This window comes from Microcaecilia unicolor, chromosome 1 (assembly GCF_901765095.1).
Source record: "Microcaecilia unicolor chromosome 1, aMicUni1.1, whole genome shotgun sequence".
NCBI classification, from domain to species: domain Eukaryota; kingdom Metazoa; phylum Chordata; class Amphibia; order Gymnophiona; family Siphonopidae; genus Microcaecilia; species Microcaecilia unicolor.
In genome coordinates this window covers 472,882,698-472,905,982 of record NC_044031.1, presented here as the reverse complement: position 1 = coordinate 472,905,982, position 23,285 = coordinate 472,882,698, and the positions used below count along the sequence as shown (strand labels likewise).

The following is a 23,285-nucleotide window of genomic DNA, read 5'->3' as shown; positions in this document are numbered from 1 at the left end:
GGACACAAATCACAACTTTGAATCATTGTGGGTTGAAATTCCATGTATAAAAGGGAAAAGGATGGTGATAGGAGTGTACTACCATCCGCCTCGCCAGGATGAGCAGGTAGATGCAGAATTGATAAAAGAAATCAGAGACGCAAACAAAATGGGCATTGTGATAATAATGGGTGACTTCAATTATCCAAATATAGACTGGGTAAATGTAACATTGGGACATGCTAGAGAGGTACAATTCCTTGATGAAATCAAGGACAGCTTTATGGAGCAGCTGGTGCAGGAGCTGACGAGAGAAGGAAAAATTCAAGACTTGGTCCTTAGTGGAGCGCATGATCTAGTGAGGGACGTTATGGTACTGGGGCCGCTTGATAACAGTGATCATAATATGATCAGTTTTGATATCAACCTTGAACTAACTATACACAGTAAGTCAAATACGTTAGCATTTAACTTTAAAAAAGGAGACTATGATAAAATGAGAAGAACGGTTTAAAAAAAACTTAGGTGGGCAACTGAGAGGGTAAAAACTGTACAACAGGCATGGACGCTTTTCAAAAATACCATCCTGGAGGCCCAGGCCAAACATATTCCGCAACTTAGAAAAGAAAGGCGGAAGTCGAAAAGACAGCCGGCGTGGTTGAAAAGTGAGGTAAAGGAAGCTATTAGGGCTAAAAGAAACGCCTTCAGAAAATGGAAGAAGGAACCATCTGAAAATAACAAGAAGCAGCATAAGGAGTGTCAAAGCAAATGCAAGGCGCAGATAAAGAAGGCCAAGAGGGATTACGAAAAAAAGATAGCATTAGAGGCAAAAAAACATAGCAAAAATGTTTTTTGGTATATTAAAAGCAGGAAGCTGGCAAAAGAATCGGTTGGACTGCTGGATGACTGAGGGGTAAAAGGGGCGATCAAGGAAGATAAAGACGTAGCGGACAGATTGAATGAATTCTTTGCTTCGGTCTTCACCAAGGAAGATTTGGGTAAGATACTGGTGTCGGAAATGGTATTTCAAGGGAACGAGTCGGAGAAACTTACTGACTTCACGGTAAACCTGGAGGACGTAATGGGGCAGTTCAGCAAACTGAAGAGTAGCAAATCTCCTGGACCAGAAGGTATTCATCTTAAGAGTACTGATAGAACTGAAAAATGAGCTTGCGGAGCAACTGTTAGTGATATACAATTTATCCTTAAAATTGAGCATGGTACCGGAAGATTGGAGGGTGGCCAATGCAACGCCGATTTTAAAAACAGGTTCCAGGGGAGATCCGGGAAATTATACACCAGTGAGTCTGACGTCGGTGCCAAGGAAAATGGTAAAGGCTACTATCAAAAACAAAATTACAGAGCACATCCAAGTACATGGATTACTGAGACCAAGTCAGCACAGCTTTTGTGTGGGGAAATCTTGCCTGACCAATTTACTTCAATTCTTTGAAGCCGGTTGATATAGAGGTGTATTTTCAAAGCACTTAGCCTCCCAAAGTTCCATAGAAACCTATGGAACTTAGCCTCCCAAAGTGCTTTGAAAATAAGCCTGATAGTGTATCTGGAGTTTCAAAAGGCGTTTGACAAGGTACCTCATGAAAGGCTACAGAGGAAATTGGAGGGTCATGGGATAGGAGGAAAATGTCCTATTGTGGATTAAAAACTGGTTGAAGGTTAGGAAACAGAGAGTGGGGTTAAATGGGCAGTATTCACAATGGAGAAGGGTAGTTAGTGGGGTTCCTCAGGGGTCTGTGCTAGGACCTTTGCTTTTTAATATATTTATAAATGATTTAGAGATGAGAGTAAACTAGCGAGGTAATTAAATTTGCTGATGGACACAAAGTTATTCAAAGTCATTAACTCGCGACAGGATTGTGAAAAATTACAGAAGGACCTTACGAGACTGGGCGGCTAAATGGCAGATGACGTTTATTGTGAGCAAGTGCAAGGTGATGCCATGTGGGGAAAAAGAACCCGAATTATAGCTACGTCATGCAAGGTTCCACGTTAGTAGTTATGGAACAAGAAAGGGATCTGGGTGTCATCATCGATAATACACTGAAACCTTCTGCTCAGTGTGCTGCTGCGGCTAGGAAAGTGAATAGAATGTTGGGTATTATGAGGAAAGTTATGGAAAATAGGTGTGAAGATGTTGTATCGCTCCATGGTGCGACCGCACCTTGAGTATTGTGTTCAATTCTGGTCGCTGCATCTCAAGAAAGATAGTAGAATTGGAAAAGGTGCAGCAAAGGGCGACTAAAATGATAGCAGGGATGGGACGACTTCCCTATGAAGAAAGACTAAGGAGGCTAGGGCTTTTCAGCTTGGAGAAGAGATGGCTGAGGGGAGACATGATAGAGGTATACAAAATAATGAGTGGAGTGGAACAGGTGGATGTGAAGCGTCTGTTCACGCTTTCCAAAAATACTAGGACTAGGGGGCATGCGATGAAACACCCAACACATAATTAAACTCTGGAATTCGTTGCCGGAGAAAGTGGTGAAGGCGGTTAGCTTGGCAGAGTTTAAGAAGGGCTTAGACCGTTTCCTAAAGGACAAGTCCATAAAGCACTACTAAATGGACTTGGGGAAAAATCCACAATTCCAGGAATAACATGTATAGAATGTTTGTACGTTTGGGAAGCTTGCCAGGTGCCCTTGGCCTGGATTGGCCGCTGTCGTGGACAGGATGCTGGGCTCGATGGACCCTTGGTCTTTTCCCAGTGTGGCATTACTTATGCACTTATGTTATGTAAACAAAAAATGGTATGGGGTCTGCACCAAATCAACTTCGAGATCCTAAAAATGTAAACCTTAGAGAAAAGGGGCATTAAAGAACATGAAATGAAGCTGCAATGAAGGAAATTCAGAAACAACATTGAGAATTTTCTTCATGAAAAGGGTGTTTGTCTAGATTGCCCTACTACAGGAAGAGGCAAAGCCATTATGGAATTTATGAAGGTGTTAGGTAAGCACAGAGGTTTTCTTAAATGACAAAAAGATGGAAAACAAGCATTGGGCACCTCAGTTCTGAACAGCAGCAAATAACTTTTTGCACTTCAAACAAGAGATTGGGGGGGGGGGGGGGGACCTGCATTGAGCACCAGTTACAGTTCTAATCACTGTACTGGGCAGAGTAGATGGACCATTTTACTCTGTAGCAGCAGTTATTGCATGTCAATAACCATGATTTTTACAAATATTTTTTATTTACAATATTTTAAAATATACAAGCAAACCACCATCATTTTTCCCACTTGTATGTATGCGATGGGTGCAGGGAAGACAGAGAAAGGGGGTTATGATAGGGAAGGTGAAAAGTGCACAAAACCATACCAAAACAATGGACAATTACATACAGAGAGTAAGTTTCATTTGCTAGCAGCTGACAAGAAATATCATTGGTAGCTTTCTTGGATTTGCATATGTGAATTTTCTTTTCTTCTAATTTTGGTTTTCACAAAAAAAGGGGGGCTGAAATGCCTTCAATTTTTCTGCAATTCTGCATGGCTGAACATTTGAAATGAGTTTGTGTATCACCCCCAGGCACTAATTCAGACTTGATTGGTGCAAAGAAGTCTTCTTGTGCTTATTTTTATAACGTTATTTGGGAAGTTATGTGACCAAAGGAATTGATTAACGGAGGAGGGGGTTCTCTTTATCAACAAGTTGCATGACCTTAGTAAAATGACAATGTCAGGTCAACTGGAGACAGTGAGCTGTGGATCTAAATACAAATAAAGACTAACATCCAACAATCCTTATAATTACCATCATCTGCTGCTTTTCCCTCTTCTGGCAAAGAAACACTCCATCCATTTGCAGAAATCGCCCACGGAAACCTTACATCAAAACTAATCACAACGATTAAAATCCGCCTTTCTGTGCAAGAGAAGAGTAATAAGCAAGTTGGATGGAGTCCGTTTTCCACACACACACACACAAGGATCTGAAACAATACATGGTATATCTACATATTGATATTCAAAACGTTTTGAAAATCAAGGCTATAACAATGTGACCAGTTAATTTAATTTAACTTTTCTTTTGGAGATTGATTTAGACTAGCAGCAGAGGCATGAGCTAATTGTATCCTGATCCTTGCCTTGAGGGGTTTCAAAGCCCTGGAGCAACTATTCTCAGTATTTTGTTCTGTCTACCTTAGCCAAGCTATTGCATTTCTCTCTGGTGTAGCAAGGGGAGCAGATCGCGACGAGAAAATCAGAGGGAAAGGAGAGAGAGAAAAAAGATAAAAAGAGGGGGAAGTTGGAAAAAAAAAGAGAGACTCTGTTCTTCAATGTTTCAGGTAAGGTCTGACGGTTTCGGTTTGTTATTCTTTGCTAAGGATGGTACGGCTGGGGACTTTCGGGTGCAACTTGCTTTTACGCATGTGCCAGCAATAGAGCACGCTACAGTTCCTGGCAAATCTCTCATTCTCTCTCTGTGTGTTTTCATCGTCACGTCCTGGAAAAAGGAAGAAAGGGAGAAGAAAAGGCAGCACCGGGAAGAGGGCGATGGTGGCCAAGGGAGGGCAGGGTAGCGGGTGAACTCAGGCGGAAGGACCGGTTTCCTTGCTCTGGGTGTGCGTGTGAGTGCAGGCTTCTGCTGCTGGCTGCAGCCTGGGCTCCAGGCACCGCGCACTCTCATCTCGCGCTCCACTGCGCTGGCTCTTTGCCGCCTCATAGCTACTCAACACCCTCTCCCCCTAACCTTTTCACCGAAAAACAAAGTGCGCCCTAGTTCCCTTCTTTTTTGGGGGTGGGGGGAAGTTTAATTAAAGTCTGTGGGTTTTCCCCTTTGCTTAAAAGCCAGAAGATAAAAGCCTTAACACACTTTGGATCTTTTTCATGAAAGACGCCATTGTGGTGCTGTAGATTTTGCCTGAGGGGATTTTTGTATTTTAACGAATAGGTGCCTTTTCTCTCTCTCTCTTCTTCTTCCTATATGCATATATTACTACTGAATCAGTGACTCATCTCCTTTGTACCTTCTGGATCATGGTAAAATGAAACCTTTTTGGTTCAAGCAAAGAAAAGCGGGCAAAGGCGTCCTGTTTGTAAAGGCACAGACGTCTGGAGGCGGTGACTAGGATGTTGTTAGCAGAAGATGGATCAGGGTAATGGATTTGCCCTGTGTTGCCTGCACGCCTTCAGGACTGGTCGGAGCTTCTTAAAGGGAAAGTGTACTGGCCTTATTCTTGGCCTGCTATCGGTGTACTGGGAATTAGGTGGTGAAGAGGAAGAAAGCATCTTTACCTAAGACGCTTTATTTCTCAGAGAACAGGCAGTAAAGAAATAAATTTACTGAAAGAAGCCATTAGCAAACAAAACTTTTTTTTGTATTGCTAAAAAAGACATTTTCATGTAGTTTGTTTTTTGAGTGTTGATAATACACAATTTCAGAGTATACATTTCTGTATTGAAATATAACAGCGTAAAAAGAGTGGTAGGAGTCTATACAATTCCGTTTAAATTTTAATAATTTCTGACGTGCAGAAAGGAAGAGAACCGGTCAGCCCTATTGTTTTGAATCAAGTAATGTACCTGTTTGAAATGTACAGATATGAGTAGTTTGTGGTGCTAATTTAGACTCCAAGTCTGACGTGTGTCTGCTGGAAACAAAATAGCATACGTTTTCTTTAAGAAATAGTTCCCCTTCTGTTTTCAGTCAGCTATGCTGGCAGCCAGAGATACAAGTTGTATTTGAGAATACCCTCTGGGTACTAAACATGCTTGAATTGTTTTAGCAAATTAAAAATGTACACAAAGCCAGCTTTACCTCCTCAGCACTAGGATTTCTTGAGAGACGCCTATTTCACAGAAGAAAAGCATCTTCACATTTTGCCCTTCTGTTTTTAAAAAGTATGGGAGGAAGGAAGTGATGGCCTTCTTTCATGAGATATTTTCAAAGGGAACACGTAAGGCTCATGTTAAATGGACTTGCAAAGCTAAATACCAGCACATATTGTGTATACTTGTTTTACATGAAATAACCATTTTTTTTTTTTACGGTAATGCCATTTGTATTTTTGTAAACAAAGCTGTGGTTTAAGATGATGCTGGTGCCTGATCACACACAACAGGTTTTTATTCCTGTTCATACAAGGTAGCAAGGACCTGAATAGTTAAATTATAATTGGTATTCATTAATTCCGAGTGGCTTTTTTTTAATGTCACCAAGTATCACCAAGAGAGCTGTGCGAAGTTTAGGAGCAGGAGTGAAGTTGATTGTTAAACAGAGAAACGCTTAATTGGTGCTATTTAGTAATTAGGTTACTACACATGGCCATGGAGCTTCTTTAATAGAATTCACTATGGGATAAACTTGCTTAAATGACATATACCACAGGATTCAAAATGACTGCAGCGATTGCGAGGTATTATTTCGGAAGCACAGGACAAAATGTTCTTATTTAACAGCAGTAAAGTTACAGTAGATTAGTTGCTTATAAGATTAGTTTGGACTACATTTTAGAAAGTGATCAATGTGATAACTATTATCTACCATAATTTACTGTATTGTTTTAAGAACAAAGCTGCTCCAACCGCAAGCCAGACACATTTGTCTTCACTCAAGACCATACAATTTACAGAAAATTCAAATGCAAACTATTAGCAGCAAAATTGGTCACAATACAGAGATGTAAAAATCTTTAGTTAATAAAAGTAATGTCAAAATCTTTACATTAGCATACCTACAGCCAATATCAGAGTTAAACATCATACAATTTCTAACCAAACACAAAGCAACTAATCTTTGAAAAAAAAAAAAAATTAACAGTAACAAAAAAAAGCATTTAACAGGTACAAGGAAATTGTCTGCTCACCCTTCTTGAGTCCTTCAATTTGAGGAATGTTTTCCTAAAATGACGTCTAAAGTAACTACAACTTCAGCTAAATAGATGTTTCGAAAACTTGCAGCCTATTCTATTTTAGAGACTCCAGTCGTGGCTCCTGTTAGCGCTGGCTGTTGAACCATTTGCTTGTAAAGTGTGCCTAATAAAAAGACCAATAACAATAGGGAGAAGAGACAGTAAGTTATTGCTGTATGAACAGACAAGGTGGTTTTAGACATGCGTAACCCAGAGTATCCCCTGCTCTATTTGTTTAATGAGATTAGACTTCCTTAGAACGATTAGGCTTTAATGTGAATAATGTAAGGGGGGGGGGGGGGAAACATATTTTAGGTACTTACATTGGTCACCGAGTGCTGCCCCTTCAAAAGGGAGACTGTTCTGGCACTCTAAGGCTGTAAATCTGCAGCCCTGTCGTTTAACATTTTTCCTCAGCTGTCGCCAAACAGCTGGTTAGATTCAGACGGGGTGGGGGGGGGAGGGGCTTTTCTAAAAGTTGTAGTCACTGCCAGAGTCTGTCATTGTTGGTCCAGAGCAACGTTAGAAGTTTGGATATTACCGCGGGGGCGGTGAACCCAGAGGTACCCGGCAGCTGCAACGAGAGAGACTGATGGGGAAACATGCAGATAGCTTCAGGGAACGCGATTGGGCGCGAGGGGGGGGATCTAAGGCTCGCGCTGAAACAGTCGGCCGGAGGGGGGGAGGGGTGGAGTCAAGCTGCCGGCAAGTTCAGCCAGTTAGGCCTCGAGACAAGACAGCTGCTGCATCTAATTTCAGGGAGCTCGTGTGTGAGCGAGTGAGTGAGAACGAGATGAGAAGAACAGAGGCAGTGCTGAAGTCTTGTGGTGAGTGAAGAAGTGAGTAGTGGCCAATCTAGGTCACAAGTACCTGGCAGAAACCTAAATAGTAGCAACATTCAATGCTACCAATCCCAGGGTAAGCCATGGCTTCCCCATCTCTATAGCAGACTATGGACTTTTCCTCCAGAAACTTGTTCAAACCTTTTTTTAAGCCCAGATATGCTAAAGCTGTTACCACATCCCAGTCCCAACAGCCAACCAGGACACGTCCAAGTCCTGCCCCACACCCACCCCTTTGATGGTGTCATCGGATGTGATGTCACAGCCCGTCCTAAGCTTGCTTTATTTGCATAGCTGCCCCAAAACCTGCCCCTTTTTCATAACCCTGTCGCTTTTAGTGATGTCATAGTCACACCACCTATTCCAAGATGGCGACAACCACTGGTCGCACTATGTCATTTCCTATTTCTACTGCTGGTCATCATCTTGGATGGGGCATGTGTGGGAAGTGATGTTAAAAAACCCCAACACCACCCCCTACAACTGTGGAGGAATGTAGAATGTGCAGCTTAACCTTTATTTTTTTCTCACAGGAAAGAAAATAGGCTGTTTTTCTTTTTCTCAAAATTATTTTCTTTCAAAAGGATACCTGATGCATAAAGTGAAACAAGAGGACTAGGAGTAACGTAGCCCAAACAACTATGGCTAGGCCCTTTCAATAAGGAATTAAAAGTTTGAGGAGTCACTGGGCAGCTTGCCCCAAGGAAACAAGTCTGTCAGCCCTCCAGGCCATTGCATGATCATACTGTGTGTCACTCCTCTGCTTGCAGCAGCCAGCCCAGGTCATGCCTAGGAAGTTCAATATTCAAGGGATTCCATCCAAGTTTTCTCAGAAGTCTGAGAACCAGGGAAGCTAGGGTTGAAATTTCATTTTTCTCACTAACTCTATTTGTGAACTTGGGCAGATCACTCAAGAACAACTTAGAGGCATATTTTCAAAGCACTTTGGGAGGCTAAGTTCCATAGGTTTCTATGGAACTTTGGGAGGCTAAGTGCTTTGAAAATGAGCCTGTTAGTCTGCAAGCCTATTTAGGCAAGAAGTAACTCATGCAATGGAATGTAACTGATCTTTAGCTTAGATTTGAAAAAGGTGAGTAGTAGGTCTAAAATCTCTCTTGAACTCATTTTCAGAATTTGTTTAATTGCATATGCTTAACTTATTTGTGTAGTTATCCATATACCCCCAGATTCTATATAGGGGAGTGAATTCTACACCTCTACCCAAGAAATCTAGACTGCCCCAACTTGACATTTCGTTCTTTAGATTGTAAGCTCCTTTGAGCAGGGACCATCCTTTTTGTTTATTTTGTACAGCGCTGCGTAACCCTTGTAGCGCTCTAGAAATGTTAAGTAGTAGTAGTAGTAATTCTATATATGGTGCCAAAAAATCGGCACCAATAAAAGCGCTATTCTATAAACCATGCAAAAAAGTTAGGCACAGTTGATAGAATAGCGCGTACACCTGAGAATCTCGGCTAACAGCAGTTTTAGGTTTTAAAACAAAAGGATTGACGCCTTCCTCCTCTTTGCTTTGAAGGGCACATATATACAAAAGCTAAGCTATTTTGAGATTAACTTACATAAGAAACCATAGGGGGTCTGGCTCCTTTAGGTATTCAGATCTGTTCACACCCTGCAAGAGCTGGTTTTCTCTGCAGCCACTTTGAAAGGAACTTAAGAAACTGTGTAGAATATGTAAAGCAAACCTACAAAGTAGTATTTGGCAAAGCCTTTTTTTTTTGTTTGGAATGAGAGAATCCACAAACCCCTACCCATACAACCTCCCTCCCCATTTTTTTTTATCCTATAGGCAGCTGGAGTGGAGGAGTAAACTAGTGGTTATTGCAGCAGACTTTGATCCTGGGCTCGATTCTCACTGCAGCTCCTTGTGACTTTGGGCACGTCACTTAACAAATAAGTACCTGTATATACTATTGGGCTCATTTTCGAAAGAGAAGGATGCCCATCTTTCAGCATAACTTGGAAGATGGACGTCCTTCTCCCAGGGTCATCCAAATCGGTATAATTGAAAGCCGATTTTGGACGTCCTCATCTGCTTTCCATCGCAGGGACGGCCAAAGTTCAAGGGGGCATGTTGGAGGCATAGCGAAGGTGGGACTTGAGCGTGCCTAACACTTGGACGTCCTTGACCCATAATCAAAAGAAACAAGGACGTCCCTGACGAACACTTGGACGACTTTACCTGGTCATGTTTTTCTTATGATGAAGGCACAAAAAGGTACCCGAAATGACCAGATGACCACCAGAGGGAATCGTGGATAAGCTCCCGTTACTCCCCCAGTGGTCACTAACCCCCTCCCACCCTAAAAAAAATCTTTAAAAATATGTTGTGCAAGCCTCTATGCCGGCCTCAGATGTCATACTCAGGTCCATGACCGCAGTATGCAGGTCCCTGGAGCAGTTTTAGTGTGTGCAGTGCACTTCAGGCAGGTGGACCCAGGCCCACCCCACCCCCTACCTGTTACGTTGGTGGAGGAAGCAGCGAGCCCTCCAAAACTCATCAGAAACCCACTGTACCCACATCTAGGTGCCCCCTTCACCTGTAAGGGCTATGGTAGTGGTGTACAGTTGTGGGTAGTGGGTTTGGGGGGCTCAGCACACAAGGTAAGGCAGCTATGTACCTGGGAGCATTTTATGAAGTCCACTGCAGTGCCCCCTAGGGTGCCCGGTTAGTGTCCTGGCATGTCAGGGAGACCAGTGCACTACAAATGCTGGCTTCTCCCACAACCAAATGGCTTGCATTTGGTCGTTTCTGAGATGGACGTCCTTGGTTTTGATTATTGCTAAAAATCAGAAACGTCCATGTCTAGGGATGACCAAACCTAAGGACAACCAAATTTAAGGATTTGGACGTCCCTGACGGTATTTTCAAAACGAAAGATGGACGTCCATCTTGTTTCAAAAATATGGGTTTCCCTGCCCCTGGATGTGGACGTTTTGCGAGGACGTCCAAATCAAAACTTGGACGTCCCTTTTGAAAATGCCCCTCCATGTAAACCACTTTGAATGTTGTTGCAAAAACCACAGAAAGCTGGTATATCAAGTCCCATTCCCTTTCCCTGTTTATAGAGCGCAGAGACTACCAGTGTGCATGCACGTCTATACCTTGTCACACCCCTCCTGTTTTCAAGACATTTGTATGAGACCTGCCCTGCCGAGCTGGTTTCTGAAAAAAAAACCCTTCCCACACATGTATCTGGATTAAAAAAAAAAAGTTTGGATAAGTTCTTCCCCTGAACCCACCATTCTTTATTATTGCATATATGTTGCACTGAATGGTTTCTGATCTTTAAACAAAATAATATTGGGAACCCAGTACACAACACAGTTTATATATTATTATATCATTTATTTAATGATCCAACACCCATATCACCCATGAGAAAGAGTAACTGCCCCTAAACATAATAATTGGTTGCATTATCTTTAGCAGCAATAATTGGAACCAAATGCTTCCTATAATTTGATATCAGTGTTTTGCATCGCTGTTGAGGAATTTTAGCCCACTCTTTGCAGAACTGTTTTAATTGAGGCATGTTTTTAGGTTTTCCTGCATAAACTACATATTCCAGGTCCTGCCACAGATACCTATCAGGTTTAAGTCAGGATTTTTACTTGGCCCATCCAAAACCTTAATTTTGTTTCTCCTCAGCCATTCAGATCTAGACTTGCTTTTGTGTGTTGGATCATTGTCTTGCTATATAACCCAATTATGCTTTAGCTTCAGCTCATGGACAGATAAGTGGTATTCTCCTTAGGACTTTTCTGGTACAATGCAGAATTCATGGTTCCTTCAGTAATGGGGTGTGGTAGCCGTGTTAGTCCACTTTTAAGGTTATCAATAGAAATCAAACAAAATAAAACATGGAAAAGAAAATAAGATGATACCTTTTTTATTGGACATAACTTAATACATTTCTTGATTAGTTTTCGAAGGTTGCCCTTCTTCGTCAGATCGGAAATAAGCAAATGTGCTAGCTGACAGTGTATACAAGTGAAAACATTCAAGCATTACTATGACAGTCTGACAGGGTGGGAGGATGGGGGGGTAGGAGGTATGCATGGGGACATCAAATATATCATTGATATTCTAACAGGATGGGTGTGGATAGGTGAGGGGTGGGGTGATCAACAGAGACATACAGCTTTATGGTTTATAATGGGCTAGGAACCCCAGATCCTTGTTAAGTCCTTTCTGTTGGGTGTTAAAATATTCAATCATTCTGACTTCAAAGGTCTTACGTTCTTGTATGGTTTTAAAGTTACCTTTCAGGATTCTCACTGTGAAGTCACTGGTACACTGTCCTGGTCCTGTAAAATGCTGACCAATAGGCGTGGGAGCCCTACTGGCACCAGTATTGTTCATGCGATGTCTATGTAAATTGAATCTTGTCTTAAGCATCTGGCCTGTTTCTCCAATATAGCATCCTTCGTTACATTTTTTACACTGAATGATATATACCACATTGGAAGATGAGCAAGTGAAAGATCCCTTTATGTTGAATATCTTTCCTTTGTGGATGACTGTGGGGTCCTGTGAAATATTTTGGCATAGTTTGCAACTGGATAAATTACAGGGAAGTGTGCCCTTCTGTTCCTTTTCAGTAATGGGGAAATTTTCCAGGTCCTGAGGCAGCAAAACACACCACAGCATCACACTACCACTACCATGCTTGACTGCTGGTATGATGTTCCTACAGTGGAATGCTGTATTTGCTTTATGCCAGATACTGTCTGCCCAGAAAATATTATCCCTAAAAGCTTGGGGATCATCCAGGTGGGTTTTTCTCAAATTTGAGATGAGCATGAATGTTACTTATTGATAGCAGCAGTTTCTGCCTTGCTACTCTCCCATGAACTCCATTTTTGCCCAGTCTCTTTCTTAGTGTGGAGTCATGAACACTGACCTTAGCTGAGGCTAGAGAGGCCTGCAGTTCTTTGGATGTTAGGGTTGTTTTGTGACTTCCTATATGAGTTGGCTTTTGTACCCTTGGAGCAATTTTGGCTCGCTGGCCGTATCTGAGAAAATTCACCACTGTTCTCAAGTCTCTATTTGAAGATTACTCTCAACTGTGGTTTGGTGGAGTCCTAGAGCTCTGAAATGACTTTGTAACCCTTTACAGACTGATATATTTCAACATTTTTTTTCTTAACTCATAATTTTCTTTAATTGAGATGTAGCATTCTTATAGAAACCTTATAGTGACTACTTCACTCTTAATGTCCAATATATGGTGAAATTTAGGTTCAACAGGGCTGGATGTAATCAAGCTTGTCTGTGTTCATTCAGCTGAATCTAATTCAATTAAATATGGTCAGTTGGTTGTTTGAGTAACTAAGGATGCACTTTTCAGATGGGTGATATAGGTGTTGATAACTTTAATCCTTAAATGTCATAATAATGTAAAAAACCATATGGGTTGACTAAGGTTCGTTTTTTCTAATATTATATTTTGTTTGAAAAGATCAGAAAATGGCACTCAATAGTGCGATTTAAAAAGTGACAAGCTAACTGATGTCATCATGACGTTAAGCATATTAAATTTAAAATGGTAGTGCCCTGTACTGTCGGCAAGTGTCACCATAAATTATATATTGGTTCCTTAAAAATAAACTTTAAAATAGAAACAAAAAATTTAAAAATGAAAGGAAATAAAGACACTAATGATTTACCTCGGATTGTGCCTGGAGTAACAGTGACGCTGCACTCCCATGTGAAGCAACAGGCATTTTGTGCTTATATCTGTAGCAGTAAGTTTGCTCTTCTTATATACCACTTTTATTTGATTTTCACTACTATAAGCATTAATGATAACCATTTACCTGAGAAGTATGGATTTATTGGCTGGTCAGTTTGTCATTTCTAGCTGTTCTCTTACACCAGTACACATTAATGTCATGGATTGAACATAAGACTATGGATTCTGTGATTCCAAATTCTATTGTTTGAAATTTTAATGTCTGATTTTAGCTAATTCAATTTCCGTAGTTTAAAGCTATATGGAGTGTGTTGTTCACAACATGGTTTTGGTTCCATTTTTTGTCATATTTTTTTCTTTTATTATAAAGTCTGTTTTTAGTTAAGAGCACAGCTTAATATCTTGTTAATGATGTTTAGTACTTTGGATTCAGGTACATTGAGTATGGAAATTTATTTTTATCAGGCTTATATTGTTAGCACTTCACGGTAGATGGTTTGCGTTTGATGATATCAGGTACTTTTAAAGTTAAGTACAATTTGAAGTCCAATTTGTATATTCTGAACATTTAAAGCTAACTTTTGAAGTCTAATTTATTACTTGAACAATTTAAAAATGTAAATGTCTTCATCATTATATATACACTAGTAAGAAAGGCCCGTTTCCGAAACCAATGAAACGGGCGCTAGCATGTGGCTTTTTTTGTGTGTGTGTGTGTGTATGTGTCACAGAGTTATTTTGTGTGTGTGTGTGTGTGTGTGTGAGGGTGCGGTGTGTGTGCAGGTTGTTGATGTGTGTCTTTTTTTTGTTTTGTTTTGTTTTTTGCTTGGGGGTTAGGGGATGTGCTGTGCTGTCCTTGGTCGCTGTTTGCTGCTGCCTGGGTCGCGGGTAATCCTTCCAGCTAGGCCGCAGCTTGTCCTGTTTGCCCACGTCCCAGATGGTGACGGGCACGTTGTTTTCCGGCTCCTCTGACTCCATGTCAAGCGATCCCAAATATAGTCTGTGCTATAGGCCCTCTGGCACTCTTCAGTACTGGCATTAGGCATTTAAAAATTTCTCCCCCCCCCCCCCCCCCCACGGTCTATTTTTGCACATACCCACAGCAGGAATATTCTTCTCTCGTTCCAGCGGTGGTTCTGTGCTCTCCGTGCTGCACAGATAATGAGCCATTCTGCTGGGGAATGCTCCTCCCTTATTGTCACGTAGTTTCCTCTGATTGGTCCGTCTTACGTTGCCTAGTGTTGCCTGGGAACGGTGTTGTGATGGTCCTTTGTGTTTCAGAATGTTGAGGGTGTTTTTTCTGTTTGGTCCGTCTTGCGAGGGCGGGGCAGAGAGACAGGGTCAGTGTTGTGGCTTCACCACCATGAATCCATGAACCCTTCAGGGAGTGACTGAGTGACTTCAGAACGTTGTCTTCAGAACGTTGAGGGTGAGTTTTATTATAGTAGATGGGGCGTGGCTGAGGGCGGGTCTATGAGTGAGGGTGACTGGTCCTAGCCTATGAAGACTACAGGATTTTTGTGCTTCTCTGCCTTGGAGTGAGCTTCTCTGCCTTGGAGTGAGCTTCAGAACGTTCAAGGTGGGATTTATTAATATAGATTTGTTTTAAAGGATCTTAGTCATGTTTGATGTGAATTCAGCTTTCAGCTGTTCTCTTCATTTTAGATATTTATAATTAAATGGTGAATTTTTTTGCTGCCCTACCTACATTTTGATGCCTTTTAATATATGGATTTAACCACTGTTTCACTAATATCATTGTCGGCATAATATAATCACTCTCACATTCTTTGTTACAGCACCTTTTAAATTGGACATGATTTATTTTTCCTTACATTCATCATACCCCATTGGCAACCATTTCAACATTAATCTCACTTTTTTAATAATGTTTTTGTTACACTAGTGACACCGTGGTTCATATATATCCCAGAACTGTTCAATATGCATGTTCACATAGTATGTGTGTATTGGTTCCTTTAAGGTTTCTTTTGACATGTCTGTCTTTTTTATTGTAATTGGCTTATAATATATGATTTCTAATTATATTTATGTTTTAATATAGACCCCTGATGCAGGCACTTCATGCCAAAACATGGCCCATGTCGGGACAATGATATATGATGTATAATTAATGGTTTTGCCCTGCTTGTGAAAGCTCCTGGTATTTTTATTTTGCGTCTGGACTTTGTTTTGTGCTTTGAACCCTCTGTTTCTGTTCAAAATGTGGAAATAGGCCATTTATCATGGGATGTGCCTCAGAGCCAGTTACTTGGCAGGCAAGGACAATGTTCAGGCAGAGAAACTGAGTCAAGTCCTTTGGTCCCATAAGTGGACACTGGACAATAAAGTTGTCTACAGCATTTTTTCAGGAGTAGGGCACCCCCATGATAGATCTCTTTTCCACTCCATTCAATAAAAAAAGGTACCTCAGTTTTGCTGCAGTATAGGGTCACACAGCAGACTACCCTCAGATGCCTTCCTCCTGCATTGGGGTGAGTGCATTCTGTATACATGTACTCCAATACTCCTCAAAACAGACTATGCTGAAATGCAAGCAAGATACGGGAACCTCTCCATCAGAAGTCCTATGAGGATAGAGTGTTTTCCAACAATGATCCTGCAAGAGGAGGGCATTCTGTTGCTTCCCAACATAGTCCCTAGCTCTCACAACTTGGGTTTTGAGAGGCATTGTATTCCCTGAACATGCCTGACAATGTCTCACAGGTCTTGCTGGTTGTCAAAAAGGATTCTATTAAGATGGCATATGGTTTTAAATGGAAGAGGCTTGTCCTTTGGTATGAGGACAAGGCCATGATCAGAAGCAGGTTGAAAGACCAACACAGTGCAATTGGAGTTTATTATCATCAGGTAGAAGGTAAGCCCATCTCTATACAGCCTTTAGTTGTTCGCTGTATGCGAGGTCTGCTACATACGAAACCTCCCATCATGCCTTCTACAGTGTTATGGCACCTCAATTTTGTACTTACCCAGTCTGACGTCGCTGCACAAAAGGAGCAGCTTTGAAGAGCACAGACTCCGGATGGCGAAAAAGAACTTTAAAAGACCTCAGCTCGGCTGGCGGGGGTTGGGGTCCCCCTCCAGCCGAAGGAATATTTTTAAAAGCAGCGGCAGGAGGAAGCGGACCTCAGCTGGCGGGGGTTGGGGTCCCCCACCAGCAAAGGTAAGTGACGGCGGCGACGATGACGACGGCAGGGGGGGCTATAATGTGCCCCCCTCACTCTGGCCTTGGCCCCCCTACCACTGCATTTCAGATACGCCTCTGCTCCAAATCATGATGACGTCATCAATATAACATCTGCATAATTTAGATTGTGAGCCCTCCTGGAATAGAGAAATATCCAGAGTACCTGAATGTAACTCAACTTGAGCCACTACTGAAAAAGGTGTGAGCAAAATCTAAATAAATAAAGTAATCTGCTCATTCCATACTGTGTTATGAAAAAAATCTCTCCTCAAATGCTGCCACGTAGAGATTTAAATAATGCAGTAGATTGATTGGTTAAGGAAGGTGATCATCTCATTGGAGGATGGATAATTGGTAGCAAGTTTTAAGCAGAAAAGTTAGGTTGAAAAAATACACACTAATCTGTTCAACAGCTAAGACCGCTGTATGGAAGAACAGAGATCTGATAAGATGCAATGTGAGTATATTGTAAAAAGAATGCGACTGTTCTTATGTTTTACTGAAGTAGTAAAGCGTTAGTTAAGCTAATGAGTTGATAAGGATTTAACACCGGCCGGTGCTTGACTTTTTATAATATAGTGAAACAATTGTTTAAGAAAATATCATTTTCTTTGAAAGATGGCTTATTAACAACAAGCTTTATTTAGAAAAGACAGTTTATGTAAGAACATACATCAATTTGTTTAACAGCTTAGTATGTTGAAAGGAAAGATTTGAGTGGCATAAGTTGTAATGTGAATAATTGATTAAAGAAAAGTAGATTGATTAAAAAGAATGTTGTTTAATTTGAATAGTATTTATGTGTATAATCTCACAATTGTCAATATAAATTTTGTTATTCTGACTAGAACGTTGAACTTTGAGTTTATTTGAAAGTGATGATATTATGACATCATATATTGATTTGTCTTAGAAATATATTGAACTGATATTATCTACTGATGTAATCAAGTGCTAAGCTATATTAATGATTCTGTAAGTAAAGACTGGACACTAGCCAATTTGTGATTTTTCAGATATAATTGTTATGTACCTGTTTTATAGGTCATCACAAGAATATGTGATACCATCTTGTTAGATATTATAAGAAAGTTGATGCACGGCTCCTGATGAAGCATGTAAAGTGAAACGGGTTTGGCCACCATCGAGCCATAGCTAAGTGCTCAACAATTGTTTGTTACATAAAAAGAAAAGCATGTTTGAAAATAAAGGAAGATTGGAATTTTAAATACATCGTGTTGATTATCTGATTAAGCATTTATACTGGACTCTTCACTTGTTGTTGGTGTTGGATTATCTGAGTTAGAGCCACAGTAGCCTTCCTCCTTTTGTTGCTAACAAGAAAAATCTCAACATCCATATGTAGTTCTTTCAAGGTGTTACTGATGTCAGCAGAGTCCGTAATGTAAGAGTTGATTTTTAGTATCTTGGGGCGTAAAAAATGTCCACAAAAATAGATAGTGGTTTTAATATTGTACCGATTGCAGCAATGATTGGTCTGCCTGGGGGATTTGTAAGTGACTTGTGTATTTTGCAGAGAATGTAAATTGTTGGTATGACTGGATTCTTCACTTGCTTGATGCTGATAGAATGGTCTTGTATGAGTTGCTTGCTGCATTCTGAATTTTGGTAGTGTTGAAGAAAGCCCTTGTTTTCTTATCGTCTGTTTTCAAGATGTCTTTCAAGACCAGCTTCTCATTTGTGTGGACAAAGGAGGAGCAGTGGTGGTCATGAATATAGATGATTACAAAAAGGAAATTTACAGACATCTGGATGATCGAACTTTTTATTCTAAATTGAGAAGAGACCCCATCAAGGAGATCAAAATTGAGGTTGAGGCTTTGATTAAGAAAGGAGCAGAAGGTGGATTCCTGACTACTCATGAAATTGATTTTTTTGCAAGTAAAGAATCCAGTCATACCAACAAGTCACAAGCAAAAACATTAATATACAAATAGTCAAATATAAAAAAACATGAGTCCATAAATAATGGACAATGAAATTCTAAACATGAGCAAATGAGGGTCGTCAAAAAAGTTACAAAATAATACATTTTTATGCTTTTTATACTAAGCTTTATTCATCAAAACTTAAATTATCATCCTCCAAGGAAAATTTAATACTGGACAACTCCCACATCCATCACTAGATTTTGCTGATAATAGCTTGCTAATTACAAATACCTCTACAAATGAATTAACACAAAAACTGGTGAAAAAAAACCCTGGCCCTGATGGCTGGTACAGTTCTTTTGTTTTCATTTAATTCATCACGGACTTTTTTTTTAAGTCCCAAGCACTGTCTGGGAACCTTTTTGACAGAGTTTACATTGTTTTTTTATCTGGCTATTTTCCTTTAATTGTTTTAAGGTCTGTTTTTATAAGGTGATTTTTTTTTACAGTAATCTTGCAAGCATGACATCCTTATGCTCAAAAGCTAGGGTGTCATAGCAAGTTTGTTTTATCTCTAACTAAACACTTCCAGTACATGAGCATGTGAGTAAACCTCTTTTCCTTAGCATCCCTCCGGACCGGACCAGGATTGGACTGTTGGGTTGTGCCCGCCTACCAGCAGGTGGAGACTGAGAAAAAACTCTGACTCTAGAGAGCCAATAGGAGCCCTGGCCATGTGACCTTAGCCTCAGTATTTTCTCAGTCTCTCAGCAGGTAGGAAGTGAGCCCATTAGTCTCTCTCTCTCTTTTTCTCTATAAGATATTACAGATATATTTATAATACTTCTTCTGTGCCTGGAATCGTAATTAGAGGCTTGACAGGGTTTCTTTTCTTTCTTTGACAGCCTCTGGGGTGTTAAACTCGGGTGTCTCGAGTCCACCCCCCTTCCTCCCCATCTCCCTGGCTTAGCAGGGAAGGGCCGTCCCTTTCTCTGGAAAGGTGTACCGTCTTTGGGAGAGGCAGCCACTTTTAATAGGCAGCTGTTTTTAAAGAATTAAATCAAGTAAAAGAAAATTAAAAAAAAAAAAAAAAAATTTAATTCAAATGAAAGGAATTTAAAGGAAGTAGTTTTTGCTTTCCCCAGTCTTATAACGAGCAGGTAGCTCTTCTGTCTTATTCTGTTTGAAGAGTCTTTATTTTCTTTTCTGGCGGAGCTATTTAAAAAAAAAAAAAAAAAAAAAAAAAAGTGAAAAGTCAGCGTCTGTGACTTTAATCGGTGGTTTTTTGTTATCTTCATTATTTTTCCTCTGCTATCCGGTGTTGTTAGCGGCGGTAGTTGTAAAAAAAAAAAAAAGAGGCGCGAACTGTTAAGCGCGTGCTCGCTCTTGGACAGGTCTGTATAGCTTGGGAGCTGTATTGACGGTTCCTGTCGGGCCAGAGGCTAAACCATGTTTTGTGCGGCATCGGAGGTTATCTGTTTTTCAGCGGCACGGATTTCCTGCTTCTTCGTCGGTCTGGTCAATGGTTTTCTCCCCCGAACTTTATTCTTCTCATTTTGGCACGCTTGGCCGCCATTGTTTTGCCTGCAGCTGCAATTTCCCTTGATGCGGCAGCGTTTTTCTGCTTTTACTGTGTTTGGCTGTTTGTGCAATGGAAAGGAGATATTGTTTCTACGGTAGTTGGGGCAATTGGTAGTATATTTTCCCCGCAATTAATTTTTACATGTATTTTTCAAGCTATTGAAAAACAAAAAAAAAACAAAAACAAAAAAAACGAAATGTTACGATGCGAATGGCGCTCATTTTGTTTTTCCCTCTGTTTTTTCTCCGTCGGGGACTTTTTGGTTGCTAGCAATGTTGTGAATTAAAGTGCAGCTCAGTTGGCGATTTCTTTGTTCTTGGCAAGACTCCGATTCAAAGTGCAGCTCAGTCGGGAATTCTCTGTTTTAGACAATGGGGCGAATTAAATTATATCTCAGCTCCAAAATAACCAATTTCCTATTCCTTTCCCTTGTGTGTGATGTTTGGAGGAAAGGTCTTTGCTATTGTCTAGCGCAATTTTTATGGAGGTCCAGTGTGTGTCACTCTGTGTCTTTCTCATTTCCTGGTGAATAGGACTACATTGTCTAATAGTCAATTGATTAGTACTTTACAAATCTGGCCATAATATCTTAGATCCTTTCAAGCATTTCCCTTCATGGCTATGATGTTATACAGTGTTTTAAGAACTTAACAAACATTTTCTATGGCATAGGCTATCTGGTTCAGGTGCCATTGTTTGGTACTTTACAATGCTGGACATAAGATCTTAATTCCTTTCAGGAAATTTTCCTCCGTGGCTATGTTCTTATACAGTGTTTTAAGATCTTAACAAACGTTCTCTAGAGCGTAGGCTATATGGTTCAGATGCCATGTGCAATGAAATACATTGTCTGATACTCAATTGTTGCGTACTTTGCAATTCTGGACATAAGGTCTTACTTCCTTTCAGCAATTTTCTTTCATGGCTATGCGTTCTCTTTGGCATAGCAGATGACAGTTGCATAGGCTACATGGTTCAGATGGTTCTCATATTCTAGGAGACTCAGTCCTGTCTACCGAGCACCCAGTTTTCTCAGATGCTTTAGAAGGCATGTTTTATTCACATCTTCTCTACTTTCCAACTGTCTTGGAGTTTCTCATGTGTTATCTTAGTTTTCTTCTAGGACTTACAAGATATATGTCCACTTAGGGAGTAAAGTTATCAGGTCAATTTGCATTTTCTCCCACTTAAGGATAGTGGGAGGTCCTCATGCCATCTACTTGTATTTTTGTTTCCTCTATCTATTCAGCCTGGGCACATGGTAAACATTCTGGTTTTGTCCAGTATGACCATCCATAACATCTGCTATCCCTTTCTCTTCCTTACAGATTTTAGGGTCTTGTTTCAAGCTTTCTTGACGTCAGGTACAGTCTTGTCTTCTGTGGCACAAATTCACCACCTTTTCCGTAATAGGTATTTTCCAGGTCTATTCCTTTTCATTTTCATTTTATTCTTCCTCTCTCCAGAGTTTTTTTTCTCTTGGAAGGAGATTCACTCATTTTCTGTGCATTTTTTGCCATAAGGGCATAAGTGTTGCCATAATGGGAAAGGCCAAGAGTCCCCATCCTGTTTTCAGATGGGGTCAATCCAGATTGCAAATACCACATTCATATCTTGAGTGTGCATCTGTTCATATCTGTACATCTCAGTGAGGAAGGAGGCATGACATGATACGAGGTTTGGGGAGATCCGGTAAAATTAAAGGCCAGTGTGTCTCAGTCCACGCTCAACATATGGTGATCCTTTCATTTTCATTCTATATGTCCTCATTCCAGACCTTCCTTTCAATTGGAAGGGAATTCTTTCACTTCCTGTGCATTTTTGCTATTAGTATATGAGTATGGTCATACGGGGAAAGTCTAAGAGTCCATTAACCCCAGCATCCTGTTCTCAGTTGTGGTCAATCCAGGTTGCAAGTACCACATTCATTTCTTATGGATGTGGGTCGGTACATCTTAGTACATCTCAGTATAGGAGGAGTAATGTCCTCATTACCAGTTTTCTTGCCCTGCTCTTTGGTCTCGCGTCGGCTCCGCGCACTTTTTTCTTAAGTTATGGTCATAGTAGCAGCGGCGCTCATGAAACTACGTCTCGTCGTTTCATCCTTTCCATAGATGTCTGGTTCATTACAGACAGTCTCATTGGCAGAGTTGTCAGGTCAAGCAACAGGTGGTGCATTTCGGGCACACCCTAGGTTATGGGGTGCATGTAGCCAGGTCTCTCATTTGAGCTCTCGTGTGATCTCATTAGATTTCATAGCATGTTTCTATTTTTTCTCTCTTTGTTTAGTCAAGTTGGTGCAGACTGTTTTTGTCTTCTCTGCAAGCGTCCCACTTTCTGTTTTCTCTGGATGTTCTTGGGCCTTCGGCCATTACCTTGCTCTATTTTGCAGAGTAAAATTTTACTTTCTAGCTCCCAAGAAGGAATTTTTTCTTCATTCGCTTTGGAGTCTCGGTAGTCTTTTTTGGGCAGCTTTTCACTCTGTCAATTTCGTGACCATTGAAGGAAAAAAAAAAAAAAAAAAAAGAGTTCTCAGTGGATAGTACCTTAAGGGGAGGTCCCAGTTCTACAACTATTTCTTTTTGCTCTGACCTTCCATGTGCCTCGCTTACTCTCTTGCTAAAAAGACTTGTCAGCGGCAGAGATAGATGCCCTCTCCTATCCAGATATTTATCTCTGATGGAATCCCTCCGCTCAGTTGGCCTCTGTATTCTCACTAGTGGTCTGGTGGTTGAGATTGAGCATTCTTCCTGCAGGTATGCCGGGAGCATATACACAGTGACCAGTTTTTTGATGGCTGCATCTGTGAAAATATATGTATATTTATAGTTCTACTACATAAGTACATATGTAATTCCACACTGGGAAAAGCTCAAAGGTCCTATTGAGCCCACCTTTCTGTCCACGGCCAATCCAGACCATGAGCACCTGGCTAGATTCCTAAACGTACAAACATTCTATACATGTTGTTCCTGGAACTGTGTAGTGTTTTATGGACTTCTATATGTTTCTAACAGATGAAAGGTACTAACAAGTGTCTACTGTTGATTTATTCCCGTTTTCACTAATTGGGGTCTACGACAAGAGTCTCAGGTGATTGGCTTGCAGAGGCAACAGCTACAGATGATTCTTTCTCTCTCAGTTGAATTGCGCTCTGAGATATGTTTTTTTTTTTTCATGTTGGGTAAC

General features: G+C 40.7%; 1 protein-coding gene across 1 annotated transcript in view; it reads left to right on the top strand.

The window, feature by feature from the left end:
* The first annotated feature begins 4,215 nt into the window (after positions 1-4,215).
* Positions 4,216-23,285, top strand: part of KCTD1 (potassium channel tetramerization domain containing 1) — a 233,902-nt gene continuing 214,832 nt past the window's right edge. Inside the window, exon 1 of the mRNA XM_030213693.1 lies at positions 4,216-4,287. Within this exon, the coding sequence (XP_030069553.1) occupies positions 4,279-4,287 (9 nt within the window). The 5' untranslated portion in view covers positions 4,216-4,278. The remainder of the gene's footprint in view (positions 4,288-23,285) is intronic.